Source organism: Cajanus cajan, chromosome 6 (genome assembly GCF_000230855.2).
Source record: "Cajanus cajan strain Asha chromosome 6, NIPB_CcT2T_4, whole genome shotgun sequence".
Classification (NCBI taxonomy): Eukaryota; Viridiplantae; Streptophyta; class Magnoliopsida; order Fabales; family Fabaceae; genus Cajanus; species Cajanus cajan.
The window spans coordinates 57,786,107-57,809,603 of record NC_138522.1 but is presented as its reverse complement, the minus strand read 5'-3'; the positions used below and the strand labels follow the sequence as shown (position 1 = coordinate 57,809,603).

The 23,497-nt window shown below is 36.3% G+C and overlaps 2 protein-coding genes across 3 annotated transcripts; both read left to right on the top strand.

Moving 5' to 3' along the window:
- The first annotated feature begins 453 nt into the window (after nt 1-453).
- On the top strand, nt 454-6,979 carry ABCC4 (multidrug resistance-associated protein 4). The gene is made up of 11 exons (XM_020376140.3): nt 454-2,758; nt 2,848-3,168; nt 3,471-3,557; nt 3,654-4,283; nt 4,426-4,590; nt 4,907-5,201; nt 5,433-5,647; nt 5,821-6,126; nt 6,214-6,277; nt 6,468-6,707; nt 6,795-6,979. Exons 1-11 carry the CDS (start codon nt 692-694, stop codon nt 6,893-6,895), a joined length of 4,491 nt encoding a protein of 1,496 aa, XP_020231729.1. The 5' UTR covers nt 454-691; the 3' UTR covers nt 6,896-6,979.
- Nucleotides 6,980-10,223: 3,244 nt separating this feature from the next.
- On the top strand, nt 10,224-22,197 carry LOC109812219 (ABC transporter C family member 14). Of its 2 annotated transcripts, XM_020376138.3 has the most exons (11): nt 10,237-12,540; nt 12,635-12,955; nt 13,219-13,305; nt 13,402-14,031; nt 14,174-14,338; nt 14,562-14,856; nt 15,137-15,351; nt 15,894-16,199; nt 21,420-21,483; nt 21,563-21,802; nt 21,890-22,197. In XM_020376138.3, the coding sequence occupies exons 1-11, from the start codon at nt 10,420-10,422 to the stop codon at nt 21,988-21,990; spliced, it is 4,545 nt and encodes a 1,514-aa protein (XP_020231727.1). In that variant the 5' UTR covers nt 10,237-10,419; the 3' UTR covers nt 21,991-22,197. The 2 variants fall into 2 exon arrangements, with proteins under 2 accessions (XP_020231728.1, XP_020231727.1); XM_020376139.3 differs by lacking the exon at nt 15,894-16,199 and having other exon boundaries at nt 10,224-12,540.
- Nucleotides 22,198-23,497: the final 1,300 nt, after the last annotated feature.

Here is a 23,497-nt window from a genome sequence, read left to right as displayed (position 1 = left end):
TATTTTTGAACAATATACAATAACTTTAATTAATATTTTATTATTTTACTATGCATTATTTATATATAATTGTTCAAATAAAATTTTACTTAAAGTATTTCCAACATTTTTAAAACTAGAAGTATTATATATTTGTGTATTAGTTGAAATTATTATCATTAAACTAAGTATAAATTCTCTTAAATATATATTTTTTCAATACACTTTCTTTAATTATTTAAAATTTATTAAAAATCAGAATGTTTTTTTTAATAAATCTCCTTTTTATTTAATGAATATTTTATTACTTTATTACTTTTAATAAATTTTAGTTAAGAAAGGTGTGTTGACTCGTCATCACCTAATGTCATAGGAAAAGAGTGAGAAGAGAAATTGTAAACACTATTAACTAGGTGAGGCCACGAAGGCCTCAACTACGTGCCAGTACCACTAGTGTATGTACAATTTCTCTCGTCTCTTCCATTTTTGTTTTTACCATTCTGTCACTCCATCATTAAATAGAGTTTGGTGTACACCGAACTTAGTTGAGGCCATAATTAAACCGCAAAGATATGAACATTTGGAAATATTTATTTTTCCATTAGAATAGAGCATAAAGCAACATAGTAGAAGAAGTGCATGAAGTAGGTAGCAGAGAGGTAGAGTTTGTGAGAGCAAAGTTGAAGGTGAAGTTTCCCAAGGGTGCACAAACATGTCCTTCGCATCCTTCTCGTGTGCATTCCCTGAGAAACAAACCTCAGGGGACAAGTTTCTCTCAACTCTGCTTCAATGGCTTGGATTTATTTTCCTCTCACCTTGTCCTCAGAGAGCGATGTTGACCTTCGTTGATGTCGTACTTCTCTTGTTTCTCTCTGTGTTCTCTGCTACCAAGCTTTGGAAAAGGTTCACCTCCGACGGAGGGTCCCACATCGATCTCAACAAACCGCTCATCAGAAACAACAGATCCATTTTCTCTACAACTATCCAGTTTAAGCTAACCTTATCTGTAACAGTTGTTTTGACTATACTATACACTGTTGCTTGCGTTTTTGCATTCAGAAGCTCCTCCAAGGGGCCATGGAAGCAAGTTGATGAGGTGTGTTGGTTGGTCCAGGCCATAACACATGCGGTGCTTGCAGTGTTAATCATCCACGAGAAAAGATTTGAAGCCGTTACACACCCTCTATCGGTTCGAGTTTATTGGATTGTCAATTTCTTTGTCATTTTATTCTTTACCGTTTCGGCGGTTATTCGTTTGGTCTCAGTCGACGTGGATGAAACCAAAGGCTTCAAGGTGGACGATGTGGTCTCTTTTGTTTCGCTTCCTCTGTCGTTGTTTCTGTTTTTTATGGCGGTTAAGGGATCCACAGGCGTTGTTTTGTGGACAGAAGAAACAGAACCACTTGTTGACGAGGGAAAATCTGAGGTTACTGGCTTTGCTTCAGCTTCTCTATTTTCCAAGGCATTTTGGATTTGGATAAACCCCTTGTTGCGTAAAGGGTACAAATCTGCATTAAAGATTGATGAGATTCCAACGCTTTCTCCCGAGCATAGAACTGAGAGGATGTCATCCATTTTTGAATCAAAATGGCCTAAGCCAAACGAGAGGTCGAAGCATCCGGTTAGAATCACCTTGCTTCGATGCTTTTGGAAGGAGTTAGCCTTCATTGCATTCCTTGGATTTATAAGGCTGAGTGTCATGTTTGTGGGGCCGCTTCTCATACAAAGCTTCGTTGATTTCACTTCAGGGAAGAGAAGCTCTCCATATGAAGGATACTACCTCGTCTTGATTCTTCTCGTTGCTAAGTTCGTTGAAATCTTGAGTACTCATCATTTCAACTTCAACGCTCAGAAGCTTGGGACGCTTATACGCTGCACTCTCGTCCCTTCTTTGTATAGAAAGGGATTAATGCTGTCGTTCACTGCTCGGCAAGATCACGGAGTTGGAACCATTGTGAATTACATGGCTGTTGATACTCAGCAACTCTCTGACATGATGCTTCAGTTACATTCTGTGTGGATGATGCCACTTCAAGTTAGTATTGGCTTACTTCTGCTTTACAATTCTCTAGGTGCCTCGGTGGTCACTGCTTTTCTTGGTCTTCTTGGTGTTTTTGTGTTTGCTGTGATTGGCACTCGTATGAACAACACCTTCCAGTATAATGTGATGAAGAACCGTGACTCGAGAATGAAAGCTGTGAATGAGATGCTTAATTACATGCGCGTGATCAAGTTTCAGGCCTGGGAGGAACATTTCAACCAGAGGATTATGGGTTTCCGCGAGAAGGAGTATGGGTGGCTCTCCAAGTTGATGTTCTCAATTTGCGGCAATATTGTGGTGATGTGGAGCACGCCGTTGTTGGTATCAACTCTCACGTTTGGTACGGCTGTTTTGCTGGGAGTTAAACTTGATGCAGCCACGGTCTTCACCACTACATCTGTGTTCAAGATCTTGCAGGAGCCTATTAGGACCTTCCCACAGTCTATGATATCTCTTTCACAGGCAATGATATCACTGGAGAGGTTAGATAGGTTCATGTTGAGCAGGGAATTGTCGAATGATTCAGTTGAGAGAGAGGAAGGGTGTGGTGCACAAACAGCTGTGGAAATTATTGATGGGACTTTTAGTTGGGATGATGATAACACACAGCAGGACTTGAAAAATATTAATTTGGAGATCAAAAAGGGGGAGCTTACAGCAATTGTTGGGACTGTAGGGTCAGGAAAGTCCTCTCTTCTTGCGTCAATTCTTGGAGAGATGCGCAAGATCTCTGGAAAGGTATAATTTTGGGTTTAGAATTGAGAATTATTTTTTATTTAAGAATGTTCGCAGTTGAGTCTGATTATAACTATATATTTTTGTAACAGGTACGGGTTTGTGGGAGTGTTGCCTATGTTGCACAAACATCTTGGATTCAGAATGGGACTATTGAAGAAAATATTCTCTTTGGTTTACCAATGGACAGACAGAGGTACAATGAAGCTATCAGGGTGTGTTGTTTGGAGAAAGATTTGGAAATGATGGATTATGGGGATCAGACAGAAATTGGAGAGCGTGGTATCAACCTGAGTGGAGGTCAGAAGCAGCGTATACAACTTGCCAGGGCGGTATATCAGGACTGTGATATATATCTTCTTGATGATGTCTTCAGTGCTGTTGATGCTCATACTGGCTCTGAAATATTTAAGGTCATTCTTAATGTTGAAGTGTTTTAAATATAATTTTATTCATTCGTATATTTCTAAACGGTATCACGCATGTGCTAGTTTGAATTCATAGATTCTTTATTGAATTGTAACATTGAGAAATGATATGTAATTCAGTTTGATTGGTTGCTAATTCAAGAGGTTTAAGCTCAAAACCTTGTCAAGACTCTTCAGTGTTTTTGTCATGATGCAATTTATTTGACATCGTAAACAAAGTCGAGATATTCTGCCATTTACTAAAAATTTATGAATTTTCTAATGTTTGTCGTATGCCTTTTATACAGGAATGCGTGAGGGGAGCTCTAAAGGGCAAGACCACTGTTCTTGTAACACACCAAGTTGATTTCCTACATAATGTGGATCTTATATTAGTAAGTCTCTCTTTCTCACGCTGTTATCCTTCATCTGTTTAATCTTCAATTTGATTCTGAGAGTAATCCAAGTACTTTTTTATGTGCTTGCTAAAGGTGACGAGGGACGGTATGATAGTCGAATCAGGGAAATACAATGATATATTAGATTCTGGAATGGATTTTAAAGCCCTAGTAACTGCACATGAGACCTCCATGGAACTAGTAGAGCAGGGTGTGGTCATACCTGGTGAAAATTTGAGCAAACCAATGAAAGCTCCAGAGGCAGCTTCTAATTATGAGGGAACCGATGGTGAAAGCAATTCTGTTGACCCGCTTGAGTCTAGTAAGAAAAGTTCTAAACTTATCAAAGAAGAGGAGAGAGAAACCGGCAAAGTGAGCTTACATGTGTATAAACTATACTGCACTGAGGCTTTTGGGTGGTGGGGTATTACAATTGTATTGGTTCTTTCTTTGTTATGGCAAGCGTCTATGATGGCAAGTGATTATTGGCTGGCATATGAAACCTCAGAAGAACGTGCTGAAGTGTTTAACCCTTCTCTGTTCTTGTCCATCTATGCAATTATTACTGCCATTTCGGTTATTTTGGTAGTGATAAGATCCTACTTCTTTACACTCTTGGGGCTAAAGACTGCACAACTTTTCTTCACACAAATTCTTCGTAGCATCTTGCATGCACCCATGTCTTTCTTTGACACTACGCCATCTGGGAGAATTCTAAGTAGGGTAAGAACTTTAGTGCCCAACTATGCTTCATTAATTCTTTAAATAGAAGAATCTAATCTTTATTGATATAAACTTTGATTTCATATTTCATATGTACATCACGCACTTGTAATGACTTATTTTTATTTTTTAACTTTTACAGGCATCCACTGATCAGACCAATGTTGATGTCCTCCTCCCCTTGTTCACGGGAATTGTTATTGCCATGTACATTACAGTGCTCAGCACCTTAATCATCACCTGTCAAAATGCTTGGCCAACAGTGCTTTTGATAATTCCTCTTGTTTGGTTGAATATATGGTACCGGGTATGAATGTGAATGCCCTGCTTGTCAAATGTTTTGCCTTTCTTTGGTTGCTAATATGTAAAACCCGAAAATTTGTTACTAACATGAATCAATTAATTTATACAATACAACTTCTGATGTGATGAAGTTATTTAGAGAGTTTTTGGTTCTAATATGGAATTAATTCGAATGCCTGTGTTTCATAATGCGGTGAACAATAACCACTGTACTCACTTGTTTGACAGATAAAATTCATATTAGTCAATAGTCAGAATGTAATTTGTTCTCAATTTAACATATCTAATATACTTTATGTTAACGGTTTCTGTGTTTTCAGGGTTACTATCTTGCATCATCTCGTGAGTTAACTCGGTTGGATTCAATTACCAAAGCACCAGTTATTCATCACTTCTCTGAAAGCATTGCGGGAGTCATGACAATCCGCGCATTCAGAAAGCAAAAGAAATTTTGCGAAGAAAATCTCAAACGGGTGAATGCTAATTTGCGTATGGATTTCCACAACTATAGTTGTAATGTGTGGTTGGGAGTACGCTTAGAATTGCTTGGAAGCTTTGTCTTTTGCGTTTCTGCCTTGTTCATGATCATCTTACCCAGCAGTATCATAAAGCCAGGTAAACTGACACTGAAGGAATTCTAAACTGCCGTGTCTATTGTCTGTTTATAAATTAGTTACACATTTTCACTACAATAATACCTTGCAGTCTTGCATTGTGTAATATATATTTTACCCTGGATTATGTTGAGTAACTCATTTTGTAAACATGTGATATTCATGTCGCTGTCAATTATTCTCTTGCGTGTATTTACATAATAAACTGACTGGATTGTTCTGCTTTATGTAGAAAATGTTGGTTTATCTCTCTCTTATGGGTTGTCCTTAAATAGTGTCTTGTTCTTTGCTGTATACTTGAGCTGTTTCATCGAAAACAAGATGGTGTCTGTTGAGAGGATAAAGCAGTTCACAAATATTCCATCGGAACCAGAATGGAAAATCAAGGATCATCTGCCTCCTTCAATTTGGCCTGGTCAAGGCAATGTAGATATCAAAGACTTGAAGGTAACTTGAGTTAAACAATTTGATTATACGATAATTGTCGAAAGTTACCAACCTATTTGCAAAATAATTTATTTATGTTTATTGGTTTAAGTTACTATCCTTGGCACTATTTCCCAATATTGATATTTGTTTTGAGCAACACAGTTATGATGACTTGAACTTCTGGTGAACAGGTCAGATATCGTCCAAACACTCCTCTGGTTCTTAAAGGCATTAGTTTAAGCATTAGTGGAGGTGAAAAGGTTGGTGTTGTTGGTCGAACTGGGAGCGGAAAGTCAACTTTGATTCAAGTATTCTTTAGGCTGGTGGAACCTTCAGGAGGGAAAATAGTAATTGATAGTATTGACATATCCCTCTTGGGGCTTCATGATCTTAGATCACGGTTTGGTATCATTCCTCAAGAGCCAGTCCTTTTTGAAGGAACTGTCAGAAGCAACATTGATCCAATTGGACAGTACACAGATGATCAAATATGGAAGGTAATGCATGTGCCAATTGAAATGTATTTACCTGCATCATTATCATTTTCAATGCATTGGTCTCATAATAGCTTTTTTATTGTGTAGAGCTTGGAACGCTGTCGACTAAAAGAGGTTGTTGCTGCTAAGCCTGAAAAACTTGACTCTTTAGGTAGAGACTTTTAACATATTTCGAGTCTATTGGGATATATAAGCTTAAAAGTACTTTTTAGAGTTTTTCTGTTAAAACTAGTAGAAAAGCTCTTTAAAGAGCTTTTAACTTGTTTCCAAACATGCTTTTGATTGAGCTGCTTCGGTTTGATATTTTACTAAAGGGAATGTTGTTTGAACTTTTTTCTCAGTGGTGGATAATGGAGAGAACTGGAGTGTAGGGCAGAGACAGTTACTTTGTCTAGGGAGGGTTATGCTTAAGCGAAGCCGTCTCTTGTTCATGGATGAGGCAACTGCTTCTGTTGATTCTCAAACGGATGGTGTGATTCAGAAGATCATTAGAGAGGACTTTGCAGCATGTACCATCATCAGCATTGCTCACAGAATACCCACAGTTATGGACTGTGACAGAGTTTTAGTTGTAGATGCAGGTATGATATCATCTTTGCATTGCATTATTGCATTGCTCACTAAATGATCCTCTTATCTTAAATATGTTCTTGTTGTCTTTGTATTAGGGCGAGCGAAAGAGTTTGATAAGCCTTCCAACTTGCTCCAGAGGCAATCTCTGTTTGGGGCATTAGTTCAAGAGTATGCCAACCGCTCCAATGGAATATAACATATCTGCCTTCACCACTTGTTTGATCTAGAAATGTAACTTTCACACATCATGATAAATTTATAATTTTCACTCTTCCTTCCACACACCCTTTCATGTTATATATATATAATAATAATAATAATAATAATTAATATTACATTAAAAAATGAAAACATCATTATTTTTTAACATTTTCTAGTTTCTAAAACTGCATAGTAAATCGGAAGGAGTATCTATCACCATGTGCATCAAGAAGAGTATATCTTTGATACATTAATTGCATCACAAGTCTTAATTAAGAACAAAAACTAATAAGAATCATGAGGGTTATATTTCATTAATTTCATGTATTATTATCGCTGTTCTTAAATCTTAATAGTCATTTAATTTTGTGTTATACAAATTAAGAAACGTAATTAGTAATCATATATTTTATATTTTTATAAAATGATTTTGATATTTTTTAGTATATTCTATGTTTTCTTCCATTTTTACTACATAATAAATATATTAGTTGTCAATGAGAAAATTAATCAAAAGTTACATGCAAATCAAATACCTTAATATTCACCCTAACCTCGTTTATTATTGGGTATAAGTATAATCATTTAAATTATTCACAAGTCCCCATTTGATAATTATCTATTAATTATTTTTTTATGATAATTTTTGTTAAAAATTTCACATTTATTTATTAAAATATAACATATAAGAAGAGACAATTTCTACCTCACAAGTTGATTTTCTGCTATCAACTAACAGAATTTTTCAATAATATAAATAATTATTGGGGTTTTCAATCAGAATTATCGGGATTTTTTATATATAACGAATATGTCAAATTTTGATTGATTTCAATTGAGAGTTTTTTTTCTTCCACTTACACAAAGTTTCCTTTCTTTCTATTTCCTCTCTCCATTTTTCTCTTCTTTTTTATATATATTATTTTATCCATGTTTTATGTAAAAATTATTGATATTTATATTTTTAAGTTCTTAATTATTTAAAAATAATTTAAAATTATTAAACATTATCAATTGCCAAAATTATTATTTTTGAACTATTAATATTGAAAATTCAAAATCTTAATCATATATCTCAAGAAGAATTTTGCTTAGAAATTAAACTTTGTCTAAATTAAGTAATTTTAAAATATTTTTATTTTCACAATTAATTATCAAAATTTCCTCCTTTAATTTCTATTTAATTTAATATTTAAAGAAATAATTATTTACTCTTGTTAATTTCATGAGAGATTCTTTAAAATATAAGTAATTATTATTATACTTGAGTTTCACACACATATCTTTATGTTAGTTAGTATAATATTATTTACTTTAAATTTAAATTCTCATCAATTTAATTTTGGTAATCACTCAAACGATCTTATATCAATAGAGACTTTGTTGTAACTATAAACCTATATTTATTTTCATATTCTAATGATTTGAGACTTTATTTATATTTTAAATATCTTTTCTTTAAACTTAAACTTTTTAGGATAACAATTTAGTGATCGATTTTTTAAAGTTATCATTTATTTATTTATCCCTATTTTGTCATATATTTCCCGATTTTTTCATTTATTTTGTTAAATAAATATTTATATATCTCTAAAATTAGAAAAAATGAATATCTTGTAAATCATAGTATTTAAAGAATTAGAAAATTCATTATATTAATAAATGAAATATTAATATAAACGCAATTAATAATTTTTGTTAAAAAAGAAATGCCAGTGAATTCAGATTCTCTCCTGCTTCAATTTTCACCCGCAATTACTGTAACACTTTTTAATAACAATTTTTTTTTTTGTATTAAAATCTAAAAAGTTTTGCGTTGTCAGTTTAATTTTTCTTGAGGTCAATTAATTAAAATTCATCTTCAATATAAATATTATAAAAAAGTTTACGTATACAAAAGCATATACATACTCAAATAAATGTTCAAATTTCTCATCAGTTTTTAATTTGGAATTCAGACTATTCCTAGTCAAGAGTAAATGATTAATTCTGGATATATTGAAATTTATTTAAAAAATTAACCTTTTAATAAATAATTTTTTTATACATATAATCATATATTCAAGAGTAAACGTTTATATATACTTATCATAGTATTTTGTTATTATTATCCCTTTATTGTTGTTCTAAAAATTATTATGAAAAAATATTACATATTTTATAATATTTATAGACGGAAAGTTTAATCCTAACTTTATACCTCTATTTGATGGGGTGATTTAACACGGAGGAAATGATTAGAGTGGATTAAAAAAACACCTATGTTCAGTGAAGGGTATTTAAGAAAAATTGCGAGAAATTAAAAGCATGTCTAACATTATTTTTTATTCTTTCTTAATTGAAGAAATTCTTGTGAAATTTAGGAAATAATATGTAAAATTATTAAGTTAATATAGTGGTCACTATTATATGTCATGTGTTTATTAGAAACCTATCATATTCAACTATGTTTCAATGATAATAAATTATGCAATTAATCATATATAATAGTGTTTATAAAAAACTCACAATATTCTTTCCTAACTTGATTTTATCAAATAATTACAGATTTTATTTTATTTTATATTAAATCAATTATGTTATTAATTTATTTCCCTTTCTTTTTCTCTCCATATGCATACAAAGCATAAATGAGGAAAGGTAATTGGTTGTCTGTAAAAAGAAAAGAGAGACAGGATGACTAATTTTGTCTACAAAGGTACCAGTCATTTTAAGGTAGTCCGTGAACTTACTTACGTAGCCCGCTGAGCAACGCGAAGGAACACCGTTTCAGTTTTGTTCTGCACCTTTCCAAATTTGCTCACACTAATTAATTTAGATTTTGCTTTCACGTGTTGGCAAAAGGAGTGTTGTTCTCAAAAAGGATATTCCAAGTTCAAGATACAACTTTTCGCTACACCCTAATAACATCACATCACTCTTTTTTCCTTATCAGGACTTCAAACCTTTTCTTCTCACTCCCATGTGAGCTGTGACCTCTCTTCACTCTCAAGATCACTACTACAATTTTGTCACACTTTTTTCCTTTTTCTATTTTTGGTATAATCTAAGATATTTCACCCGACGCAAGTTAAATAAATCTTACACGAATTAAATATTATTATGAATAACAAATTTTATTTTTAAATATTTAACTCATTGTTTAGAGTCTTGTAGATAAAAAAATATAATTATAAAAATTACTTATGAGCGAAGATGATAAATTAATACGTTACATGAATGAATAATAAAATTATAAAAAAAACTAGCTGAATAGGAGACTCAAACTCCATACCTTTCATTAAGATTAATTCACTTGCATGCAGTGTTTGATAACTACTAACAAGTAATTAATAATTGAAATTTTAATCATTTAATTTGTTGATTAACCAAAAAAAACTTATTCCCATGTACGGGTTCAAATTGGTGCATAATGTTTTGGTACATGTACAGCATCTAGCATTAATGTTAAAATAACACTGGTGATTCTGAGAGGTGCATGAAGAAGTAGCAGAGACCTTGAGTTTGGTGAGTGAGAGCATGGTTGAAGGTGCAGTTTCTCCAGGGAGCACAAACATGTCCTTCACATCCCTCTCATGTGCATTCCCTGAGAAACAAAACTCAGGGGACACGTTTCTCTCAACTCTGCTTCAATGGTTGGGATTTATCTTCCTCTCACCATGTCCTCAGAGAGCGATATTATCCTTCGTTGATGTCGTGCTCCTCTTGTTTCTCTTGGTGTTTGCTGTCACCAAGCTATGGAAGAGGTTCACCTCCAATGACGCTTCTCACACCCAACTACACAGACCACTCATCAGAAAAAGCCCACCCATTTTCTCAACAACTATAAGGTTTAAGCTTACTTTAACTGCGGCGGTTGTTTTGACTGTACTATACACTGTTGCTTGTGTTTTTGCCTTTAGAACCTCCTCCTCCGAGGTGCAATGGAAGCAAGTTGATGAGGTGTTTTGGTTGGTCCAGGCCATAACACATGCCGTGCTTGCAGTGTTAATCATTCACGAGAAAAGATTTGAAGCAGTTACACACCCTCGATCGGTTCGAGTTTATTGGATTGTCAATTTCTTTGTCATTTTATTCTTTGCCGTTTCTGCTGTTATTCGTTTGGTCTCCGTGGACGTGGATGAAACTAAAGGCTTCAAGGTGGACGATGGGGTCTCTTTTGTTTCACTCCCTCTGTCGTTGTTTCTGTTTTTTGTGGCGGTTAAGGGAGCCACCGGCGTTGTTTTGTCGGAGGAAACAAGACCACTTGTTGACGAGGAAACGAAGTTGTACGAGGGAAAATCCGAGGTTACTGGTTATGCTTCAGCTTCTGTGTTATCCAAGGCATTTTGGATTTGGATAAACCCCTTGTTGCGTAAAGGGTACAAGTCGGCGTTGAAGATTGATGAGATTCCAACGCTTTCTCCTGAGCATAGAGCTGAGAGGATGTCATCTGTTTTTGAATCAAAATGGCCTAAATCAAACGAGAATTCGAAGCATCCGGTTAGAGTCACTTTGCTTCGGTGCTTTTGGAAGGAGTTAGCCTTCACTGCGTTCCTTGCAATTATTAGGATGTGTGTCATGTTTGTGGGACCAGTTCTCATACAAAGTTTCGTTGATTTCACTTCAGGGAAGAGAAGCTCTCCGTATGAAGGATACTACCTCGTCTTGATTCTTCTCGTTGCTAAGTTCATTGAAGTCATGGCAACACATCATTTCAACTTCAATGCTCAGAAGCTTGGGATGCTTATACGGTCCACTCTTATCCCTTCTCTGTATAGAAAGGGGTTAAAGCTATCGTTCTCTGCTCGGCAGGATCATGGGGTTGGGACCATTGTGAATTACATGGCTGTTGATACTCAGCAACTCTCTGACATGATGCTTCAGTTACATGCCATATGGATGATGCCGATTCAAGTTGGTATTGGCTTGGTTATACTTTATAAATGCTTAGGTGCCTCAGTAATCACGGCTTTTTTTGGTCTTGTTTGTGTTTTTGTGTATTCCCTGATTGGTAATCGAAGGAACAACACATTCCAATTCAATGTGATGACGAACCGTGACTCAAGAATGAAGGGTGTGAATGAAATGCTTAATTATATGCGTGTGATCAAGTTTCAGGCCTGGGAGGATCATTTTAACCAGAGAATTTTGGATTTCCGTACCACGGAGTATGGGTGGCTCTCAAAGTTGATGTTCTCAATTAGTAGCACTATTGTTGTGATGTGGAGCACGCCGTTGATGATTTCAACTATCACGTTTGGTACGGCTATGTTGCTTGGAGTTAAACTTGATGCAGCCACGGTCTTCACCGCTACAACTGTGTTCAAGCTGTTGCAGGAGCCTATTAGGACATTCCCACAGTCTATGATATCTCTTTCCCAAGCAATGATATCACTGGAGAGGTTAGATAAGTTCATGTTGAGCAGGGAATTGTTGAATGATTCAGTTGAGAGAGTGGAAGGCTGTGGTGGACAAACAGCAGTGGAAATCATAGATGGGACTTTTAGTTGGGATGACGATAGCTTGCTAAAGGACTTGAAAAATATTAACTTGGAGATCAAAAAGGGGGAGCTCACAGCAATCGTTGGGACTGTAGGGTCTGGAAAGTCATCTCTTCTAGCATCAATTCTTGGAGAGATGCGTAAGGTTTCTGGAAAGGTACGATTTCTGGTTCAATATTAGAACTATTTTTTTTTACTTGAGGATGTTTATAGTTGACTCTGATTCTAATGATAATATATTTATGTGACAGGTTCGGGTTAGTGGGAGTGTTGCCTATGTTGCTCAAACATCATGGATTCAGAATGGGACCATTGAAGAAAACATTCTCTTTGGTTTACCGATGAACAGGCAGTGGTACAATGAAGTTATCAAAGTTTGTTGTTTGGAGAGAGATTTGGAACTGATGGATTATGGGGACCAGACAGAAATTGGAGAGCGTGGTATCAACATGAGTGGAGGCCAGAAGCAGCGTATACAACTTGCCAGGGCCGTTTATCAAGACTGTGATATATATCTTCTTGATGATGTCTTCAGTGCTGTTGATGCTCATACTGGCTCTGAAATATTTAAGGTGGTTATTCTCAAGTTGGTTATGTTTTTAAGTACAATTTTACTCATTCGTATATTGCTGAATAGAATCAGGCTTTTGCTAGTTTGTTGCTTGAAAATTTTAAGTAATCTATATTGAATTGTTACATTAAGAAATAACATATAATTAAGTTTGATAGGTTACTAATTGAAGAGGTTTAAGTTCAAAACTTTGTCAAGACTCTCAAGTGTTTTTGTGATAATGTCATTATGATATTTAATGTTTGTCTTATGACTTTCATGCAGGAATGTGTGAGGGGAGCTCTAAAAGACAAGACCACTATTCTTGTAACACACCAAGTAGATTTCCTACATAACGTGGATCGCATATTAGTAAGTCTTTTTTCTCATATTATCATCCTTCATCTGTTTTAATCTTCAATTTGATTCGGAGATTAATTCAAACACTTCTGTATTTGCTTGCTAAAGGTGATGAGGGACGGTGTGATAGTTCAATCAGGGAAGTACAATGATATATTAGATTCTGGAATGGATTTTAAAGCTCTGGTAGTTGCACACGAGACCTCCATGGAACTGGTAGAGCAGGGTGGGGTCATACCTGGTGAAAATTTGAACGTACCAACGAAATCTCCAGAAGCAGCTTCTGAACTCAAGGTAGCCAATGGTGAAAGCAATTCTCTTGATCAACCTGAGTCTAGCAAGAAAAGTTCTAAACTCATCAAAGAAGAGGGGAAAGAAACCGGCAAAGTGAGCTTAGATATCTACAAACTCTACCTCACTGAGGCTTTTGGGTGGTGGGGCGTTACACTAGTATTAGTTCTTTCAATGTTATGGCAAGCATCCTTGATGGCGAGTGATTATTGGCTGGCATATGAAACCTCAGAAGAACGTGCTAAAATATTTAACCCTTCTTTGTTCATGTCCATCTATGCAATTATTGCTGTTGTTTCAATTATTTTGGTATCGGCAAGAACATACTTGTTTACACTCTGGGGGCTAAAGACAGCACAAACTTTATTCACACAAATTCTTCGTAGCATCTTGCATGCACCCATGTCTTTCTTTGACACTACGCCATCCGGGAGAATTCTAAGTAGGGTAAGGACTTAACGCAGTATGCTGTGTTGAACGTTCATTATATGTCAGAATTTAATCCTTATTGAAATACTCTTTTATATTTCATATGTTAATCACACACTTATGTTATTGACTATTTTTTTTTTTTTTTTAACTTGTACAGGCATCCACTGATCAGACCAATGTTGATGTCCTTCTCCCCTTGTTCACGGGAGTTGTTATGGCTATGTACATTACAGTGCTCAGCATCTTCATCATCACCTGTCAAAATTCTTGGCCAACAGTGTTTTTGATAATTCCTCTTCTTTGGTTGAATATATGGTACCGGGTATGGATGTTATTACCCTGATTGTCAAGTGCATTGGTTTTCTAATTTCTTTGATTGCCAATGTGTAAAATCGAAGATTTGTTTCATCTAGTAACACGAATAAATGGAAATTCGAATGTAACCACCATATTCACGTTGACATATTAGTCACTAGTCAGAATGTAATTTGTTTGCAATTGAATATTTCTTATATACTTTATGTTAACGATTTCTGTGTTTTCAGGGTTACTATCTTGCATCATCTCGGGAGTTAACTCGCATGGATTCAATTACCAAAGCACCAGTTATTCATTACTTCTCTGAAAGCATTGCAGGGGTCATGACAATCCGTGCATTCAAAAATCAAAATAAATTTTGTGAAGAAAATCTCAAACGGGTGAATGCTAATTTGCGAATGGATTTCCACAACTACAGTTCTAACGAATGGTTGGGAGTACGCTTAGAATTGCTTGGAAGCTTTGTCTTTTGCATTTCTGCCATGTTCATGATCATCTTACCCAGCAATATCATAAAGCCTGGTAAACTGACACGAAACGAATTCTATACTTGTCTGTCTATTGTCTGTTTATAAATTAGTTACCCATTGTCATTATAATAATAGTTCCTCAAATTACTCATTTCTTATTCCTGTGTGTCTGTGTAGAAATCAGTTAAAATTATAGTATCTTGCAGTCTTACGTACGTTGTATATTTTATCTTGGATAATGTTGAGTAGCTTATTTTGTAAACCTGTGATATTTATGTCGCTGTCAATTTTATTAATATAATAAACTGATTAAGTTGTTCTGCTTGATGTAGAAAATGTTGGCTTAACTCTCTCTTATGGGATGTCCTTAAACGCTGTCTTGTTCTGGTCTGTATACATGAGCTGTATTATCGAAAACAAAATGGTGTCTGTTGAGAGGATAAAGCAGTTCACAGATATTCCATCGGAACCAGCGTGGAATATCAAGGATCGTCTGCCTCCTTCAAATTGGCCAGGTCAAGGCAATGTAGATATCAAAGGCTTGCAGGTAACCTGAGTATGAACAAATATGAAAGTGATTATTCTACATTTTCATACCCTTAGTATTCTTGCCTTTTTGAATATAGAACCAATTTGGATATAAACTTAAAAGAGTTTTCAGAGAGTTTTTCTATTTTAAAAGACTTTTTATTTTTGGAATAAAAACTCTTCTACACTTATATTCAAACATGCTTATAATACTTGTTAAAAGTCATGTCCTTTATGTATGAACAAGATTTAGGTACATTTTTTTAGACGTAATTAGTGTTGTTTTCTGATCAAAATTGGAGACTTACCTTAGTAATATGTACTTGCATTTAGATTTCATTAATATACATTTACACATATTATCAAAGTAAATATTCAATTATGATAGAAGAAAATCACCGGCCGTAACTAAGAAACTATTGAAGTTTGTATTTGTTAAATAATTCATTGATTTCTATTGGTTCAAGACATTAAGCTTGCACTATTTCCCAATGTTGAGTTTTCTATTATTAGTTTTCGTTGAGCAAAATAGTTATGATGAGTTGAGGTTCTGGTGAACAGGTCAGGTATCGTCCAAACACTCCCCTGGTTCTTAAAGGCATTAGTTTAAGCATTAGTGGAGGTGAAAAGGTTGGTGTTGTTGGTCGAACTGGAAGCGGAAAATCAACTTTAGTTCAAGTATTCTTTAGGCTGGTGGAACCTTCAGGAGGCAAAATAATCATTGATGGTATTGACATATCCGTTTTGGGGCTGCATGATCTTAGATCACGGTTTGGTATCATTCCTCAGGAACCCGTTCTTTTTGAAGGAACTGTCAGAAGCAACGTTGATCCAATTGGACAGTACACAGATGATGAAATATGGAAGGTAAGTAATGCATGTTGTTAGGAAAAATTACGCTGATCTTTCCCGTAACTTCAGATTTGATAATGGAGCAAAAATAATTGTGGACTAATAGCACACACAATATTGATAACGGAGTTCGGCCAATACTGCCTACGTCTCCGGGCTGCTGCAGATATTTTACTGAAAAGGGAAATATAAACAGTGTTTACAAAACACTCACAATCTCTCGAAATACTCACAACCACTCACAACCCACGACCCAACTACACCCAGAAAAATTAAGAGCTTCTCTCTTTCTCAATTTTCTTATGTGTTTATGCTTTCGTTGGATTCATAAAATGAACGGAGTGGCTTGCTATTTATAAGGAACGATTGCAGTGTGAACGCTCCAAATTCGGTGCCTCCAATTTGGAATTCGGTGGTCTGCCTGCCAAATTTGATTTTGCATTCTGCCAAGCCTCCAATTTTGACTTTTCAAAGTTTGATTTCTGCCAAAATTGATTTCTGCTTTCAGCTGCCAATTTGGACTTTTCAACAATCTCCCACTTGAAGACTGATTTCAATCTGTCTTCACACTTTAATCAATACAGCAGCCTTTCCTGGTCTGTTACTCTAGCAGGCCAACTGAAGTTGAGCACAACTTCAGTTTGTCAATGGTCACCACCTTTGTCAACATGTCTGCTGGGTTCCTGCTTCCTAAGATCTTCTTCAATGTTAACACCTCATCCTCTAGCAGAGATCTGATAAAGTGATAACGGATATCGATGTGTTTTGTCCTAGAATGAAATGCTGAATTCTTTGCCAGATGTATTGCACTCTGACTATCACTATGCAAAACACTCTTCTCTTGGATGAATCCCAGCTCTGTTAACAAACCCTGAAGCCATATCAATTCTTTACTGGCTTCTGTCACTGCTACGTACTCAGCTTCTGTAGTGGATAAAGCGACAATTTTCTGTACCTGCGACATCCAACTAACAGCTGTAGTACCAACAGTAAAAATGTAACCGGTGGTACTTCTTCGGTGATCGACTTCACCTCCATAGTCTGCATCTACATATCCTTGCACCTTTATTTTGCCTTTACCAAAGTGCAAACATCTTTCTGTGGTGCCTCGTAGATACCTCAAAATCCATTTAACTGCTTCCCAATGAGCTTTTCCTGGATTCGACATAAACCTGCTAACAACTCCCACTGCATGGCCAATGTCTGGCCTTGTACAGACCATTGCGTACATCAAACTTCCAATGGCTGAAGCATATGGAACTTTAGCCATAAAATATCTTTCTTCCTCCGTCTGAGGAGACTGATCCTTGGATAGGCGAAAATGACTAGCCAAAGGTGTACTAACTGGCTTGGCGTCGCCCATGTTAAATCTTTGCAAAACACGGTTGATGTACTCTGCTTGAGATAACTGCAAAATCCCTCTTTGCTTATCTCTCGTGATTTGCATTCCAAGAATCTTCTTTGCAGGACCTAAGTCCTTCATGTCAAATTCTCTTGACAATCGCTGCTTCAAGCTTCTTATCTCATTCATATCTAAACCAGCTACTAACATATCATCAACATAAAGTAGCAGAATGATATAACTGGACTTATATCTCTTGAAGTAGCAACAATGGTCAGCATTGCACTTATGGAAGCCTTCTTTGTGCATGAAGCCATCAAACTTCTTGTACCACTGTCTTGGAGCTTGTTTCAGACCATACAAGCTCTTCTTCAACCTGCACACCATATTCTCTTTTCCTTTCTCTGAGAAGCCTTCTGGTTGGTGCATGTATATCTCCTCATCTAGATCTCCATGAAGAAATGCAGTCTTCACATCTAACTGCTCTAGGTAGAGCTCTTCACTAGCAACAATGCTCAACACTGTTCTGATTGTATTGAGCTTCACAACTGGAGAATAAATCTCTGTATAGTCAACTCCTTCCTTTTGCTGGAATCCTTTGACTACTAATCGAGCTTTGTATCTTTTGGAGCCATCATGCTCCTCTTTTACTCGATACACCCATTTGTTGTGAAGTGCTTTCTTATCTCTGGGTAACTCAGCTAGTTCCCACGTCTGATTTGAGATCAAAGACTTCATTTCGTCCTTCATGGCATGCTCCCACTTGCTGGCATCTGTGGCCTGACATGCTTCATCATAATCTTCAGGCTCACCTCCATCAGTCAGCAACATATAGTTCATATATCTCCTGTTAGGTACATGAGGCCGGGATGATCTCCTCACAGGAGCTGAAGTTGAAGACTCTGGTGTGTCAGATTGTTGTTCACAACTTTGTTCCGTTGATTCCTCTAGCTGAGGAGTTTCAACTATAGGACTTTCTGGGACATCATCCACCTCTGCATACACTGGCCTACTCTCTTCTGAGTTACTGGCATCAGTGTTATGTCTGTCCTTGTACATCACTCTCTCATTGAAGATAACATCTCTGCTGCGGATCATCTTTCTGTTTTCATCTTCCCATAGGCGATAGCCAAACTCATCTTCACCATAACCGATGAGAGTGCACTTCTTCGATTTGGGATCAAGCTTATTTCTGCCTTGATCACTGATGTGCACATATGCTACGCAACCGAAAACTTTAAGATGTGTGAGTTTTACCTCCTTTCCGCTCCATACCTCTTCTGGTATTCTATACTCCAATGGTACCGATGGACCTCGGTTGATCAAGTATGCTGCTGTGTTGACTGCTTCTGCCCAAAACTGTTTTGGTAAGCCTGACTGCATACGCAAGCTTCTGGCTCTCTCAGTCAACGTTCGGTTCATCCGCTCAGCTACACCATTGTGTTGCGGTGTACCAGGCACGGTTCTTTCCATTCTGATTCCGTGCTCATAGCAGAACTTCTTGAATCTGGTGTCTTCATATTCACCACCATTGTCGGTTCTGAGCTTTTTAATCTTCAATCCTGTCTCATTTTCAACCATGGCTTTCTATATCTTGAAAGCCTCAAATACATCTGACTTATGTTTTAGAAAGTATACCCATACTTTCCGAGAGTGATCATCAATAAAAGTCACGAAGTATTGCTTCCCACTAATAGATGAGATAGTCGTTGGACCCCACACATCGGAGTGAACAAGCTCGAGTTTCTCCTTCTTTGGGGTTCTTCCACTTGTCTGAAAGCTGACTCTTTTCTGCTTTCCAAGTATACAGTCTTCACACATGTCAATTTCCACTGACTGAAGACCTGGTAATTTTCCCTTCGAGTGCATAATCTTCATCCCTTTCTCACTCATATGGCCAAGTCTCTGGTGCCATAGATTGGGATTGTCATTTGCTGCAACTGCAATTAAATGACACGCTCCTGCTGTTTTGTAAAGAGTACCACTCTTTTTACCACGAGCAATCGTCATTGCACCCTTGGAAATCTTCCAATCATCACCATGGAAGGTCGTTGTGTAGCCTTCACTGGCCAACTGGCCTACTGAGATTAAATTCTTCGTCAGGTCGGGAATATGTCTGACATTCTTTAATTCCCATTCAGACCCTTTTAGCTTAATCTTCACTACACCTTTACCAACAATCTCACAAGATTGTTCATTACCAAGGTAGACTTTACCAAGGTTTCCGGGAACATAATTCTCGAAGAATTCTCTCTGCGAAGTAGCGTGGAAAGATGCTCCAGAGTCTAACACCCAAGACTCCTCCTTGCTCTCCAAAGAGCATATTAATGCATCATCTCTTCCTGAGGTAGAAGCAATATTTGCCTCTGCTTTCGCCTCCTGATTCTTCGGTGCATTTTTGCACTGATTTTTGTAGTGCCCGGTCTGCCCACAGTTCCAACACTTGATAGTTTTTGAGTTGTTAGAACTACGATGATTTCTGGATTTGGACCTATTATCTCTTGATTTTCCACGTCCATTTCCTCTAGTTGGAGCCCTCCCTCTTGACTCTGTATGTAATACTGAAGAGGTTGAGGATTCACCCGACTCTCTCCGTCGGATCTCTTCACTAAGAACCAGATCACGAACATCATCTGATTTCAACTTATTGCTTCCCGATGAGCTACTCACAGCTGTGACAGTAGCATTCCAACTTTCTGGTAGAGAAGACAAAAGTATCAATGCTCGTACTTCATCGTCAAATTCAATTCCAACTGAACTCAACTGGGTTGTGACTGTACTGAGTTCATTTAAGTGTTGCGCTACTGATGCGCCTTCCGCCATCCGCAAGTTAAACAACCGCCTCATCAAATGAACTTTGTTTGAGGCTGACGGCTTTTCATACATACTGGAAAGAGCCGTCATAAGACCCACTGTGGTCTTTTCCTTTGCAATGTTGAAAGCAACATTACGAGATAATGTCAAGCGGATAACTCCAAGGGCTTGTCTATCAAGAAGGAACCATTCATCATCCTTCATGCCCTCTGGTTTCTTTCCTTCGAGAGGTTGATGTAGCTTTTTCTGGTACAGGTAATCTTCGATCTGCATCTTCCAAAAGCTAAAGTCCGCACCATCGAACTTTTCAATTTTCACCTTTCCTTCATCTACCGCCATTGCTCCCACTCAAATCTGACTTCTCGGATCGCTTCTGCCAACAAATTGGTAACGCTGACCAATTTACACTATTCACTATTCACGTGAATAGTAAAATACTATTCATATGAATAGTACTCTCGCCAGAGTTTAGCAGAAACAACCGGCTCTGATACCAGTTGTTAGGAAAAATTACGCTGATCTTTCCCGTAACTTCAGATTTGATAATGGAGCAAAAATAATTGTGGACTAATAGCACACACAATATTGATAACGGAGTTCGGCCAATACTGCCTACGTCTCCGGGCTGCTGCAGATATTTTACTGAAAAGGGAAATATAAACAGTGTTTACAAAACACTCACAATCTCTCGAAATACTCACAACCACTCACAACCCACGACCCAACTACACCCAGAAAAATTAAGAGCTTCTCTCTTTCTCAATTTTCTTATGTGTTTATGCTTTCGTTGGATTCATAAAATGAACGGAGTGGCTTGCTATTTACAAGGAACGATTGCAGTGTGAACGCTCCAAATTCGGTGCCTCCAATTTGGAATTCGGTGGTCTGCCTGCCAAATTTGATTTTGCATTCTGCCAAGCCTCCAATTTTGACTTTTCAAAGTTTGATTTCTGCCAAAATTGATTTCTGCTTTCAGCTGCCAATTTGGACTTTTCAACACATGTGCCAATTGAAATGCATTTACCTGCATCATGAGCATTTTCAAAGCATTGGTCTAATAATAACTTTTTATTGTGTAGAGCTTGGAACGCTGTCAACTAAAAGAGGTTGTTGCTGCCAAGCCTGAAAAACTTGACTCTTTAGGTAGAGACTTTTACCATGTTTCTTTGAGCTGCTTCCGTTTCATCAATTTACTAATGGGAAAATTGTTTGAACTTTTCAGTGGCTGATAACGGAGAGAACTGGAGTGTGGGGCAGAGACAGTTGCTTTGTCTTGGGCGAGTTATACTAAAGAGAAGCCGGCTCTTGTTCATGGATGAGGCAACTGCTTCTGTTGATTCTCAAACGGATGGCGTGATTCAGAATATCATTAGAGAGGACTTTGCAGCATGTACCATCATCAGTATTGCTCACAGAATACCCACAGTTATGGACTGTGACAAAGTTTTAGTTGTAGATGCAGGTATGATATCATCTTTGCATTGCATTATTGCATTGCTCACTAAATGATCCTCTTATCTTAAATATGTTCTTGTTGTCTTTGTATTAGGGCGAGCGAAAGAGTTTGATAAGCCTTCCAACTTGCTTCAGAGACAATCTCTGTTTGGGGCATTAGTTCAAGAGTATGCCAATCGCTCCAATGGAATATAAGAATTCTCTCTCTGCTAGTTTTGACATGTCTGCCTCCGCCATCCATGTATGAATGACAAAATAATGTCTTCCTAAAGAAGCACAAACCATTTGTTTGATCATATAAATATCATGTAAAGCAAATGGTCTGCACTCAGATCGACAGAAAATTGACCAATGGAGGTGCAGTCAGTATTGCCAATAATGTCACTTATTATTCTTATAATATTCCTTGGCCCTTGCTGATTTTCTTAATACTTTATAAAATGATAGTAAGTTACAAGTAAGTTATTGATCTTAGTTACAAGTTACTTTCTAAAATGATACTTTCTTGGGTCATATAAAAGTACAGTACGTGATTCAGCAAAAGTGAATTCATGTTTTAAATAAAGTCTGATAATACAAACAAAACCTATACTCATAAAAGACAAAGCTGGTTTTTTCTTAATTTTCTCAATTCTATTCTATGACTGGTTGATTTCTAACGTGTACGGTGTGGGTGTGTTTAATGATAAGAAGACAAAAAAAGAAGAAGAAGAAACAGAGTAAATAAAAATAAGTAAAAAAGAAAAAAGAGTTACGGGAATAAAGACGTGAGGTGAGAAATATATAACGAGTAAGGGTGTGTTTGGTAGAGATGAAATTTAGAATTGAAAAGGTGAAAGAGACCGTAGCGTGTTTGGCAATGGGAAATCACCCCTGCCATGCCTTCACGTAACACGTACTTTATGAGATGAAGCTGAAAGTGGAACTACGTATTCAGAGTCACAAACTTTGTGGCAGATACCACTTGGAGAAAAAACAAATCTTGTACAAATAGAATCTCTCCTATTTCTTCTTTTTGGATATTCCGTTAGTCGATGTTTAGACTTCAGATGTTAGTATTTTTTTTTAATTATTTTTCTTTGCCTACGGCCTTTTTTTTATTTATTTTTTATTTATTTTTTATTTTTTTAAAGAAAATTATTAGATAGTAATAAATTACGTAATCTCTAATTAATTTTTACATAACATATAATTAAGTATTATTAATTTTTTTTATAAATTAAAAACTTAAATACATATTTTGTACTAATTGATCGAGATCATGCACACATTTTTAGGCCTTTTTACGGTTGACTAATTAGTAACCGTGTGTGATATACCGATACGTTAATTTTTATTGATTACTTGTTTTACAACATTGATTAAATAAAAATTATTAAATTAGATAGAAGGTCATTAAATCGAGAGTGAAATTTATTAAATTTTGTTATTTTAAAAATATTCAATAATAATAAAAAATGTTTAAATGAGGGTGTTTTTACTTTCTAGTATTTTTCTAATACATATATCTGTATCAATTTAGCTATATTTAGTTATATATGAGGCTGTGTTTTTTAAAGTTACAAATAAGAAATGATTAAAGAATATAAATAATTGTCAAGAGGAATATATATATTTGCATCAAATTTAGCTATATTTATTAGTTATATAAGGGTTAGTTATGCAATGGCTTGGGGTCGGATGTTGTGGTTAGGGGTTCGTC

Bases quoted from the DNA above. Each gene is read 5' to 3' on its own strand.
- LOC109812219 (XM_020376138.3), top strand. From the start codon at position 10,420: ATGGTTGAAGGTGCAGTTTCTCCAGGGAGCACAAACATGTCCTTCACA. The intron at 14,032-14,173 runs GTAAGGACTTAA...TAACTTGTACAG, and splicing joins CCGGGAGAATTCTAAGTAGG to GCATCCACTGATCAGACCAA. The intron at 14,339-14,561 runs GTATGGATGTTA...CTGTGTTTTCAG, and splicing joins GGTTGAATATATGGTACCGG to GGTTACTATCTTGCATCATC.
- ABCC4 (XM_020376140.3), top strand. From the start codon at position 692: ATGTCCTTCGCATCCTTCTCGTGTGCATTCCCTGAGAAACAAACCTCA. The intron at 3,169-3,470 runs GTCATTCTTAAT...CCTTTTATACAG, and splicing joins CTGGCTCTGAAATATTTAAG to GAATGCGTGAGGGGAGCTCT. The intron at 5,202-5,432 runs GTAAACTGACAC...TGCTTTATGTAG, and splicing joins CAGCAGTATCATAAAGCCAG to AAAATGTTGGTTTATCTCTC.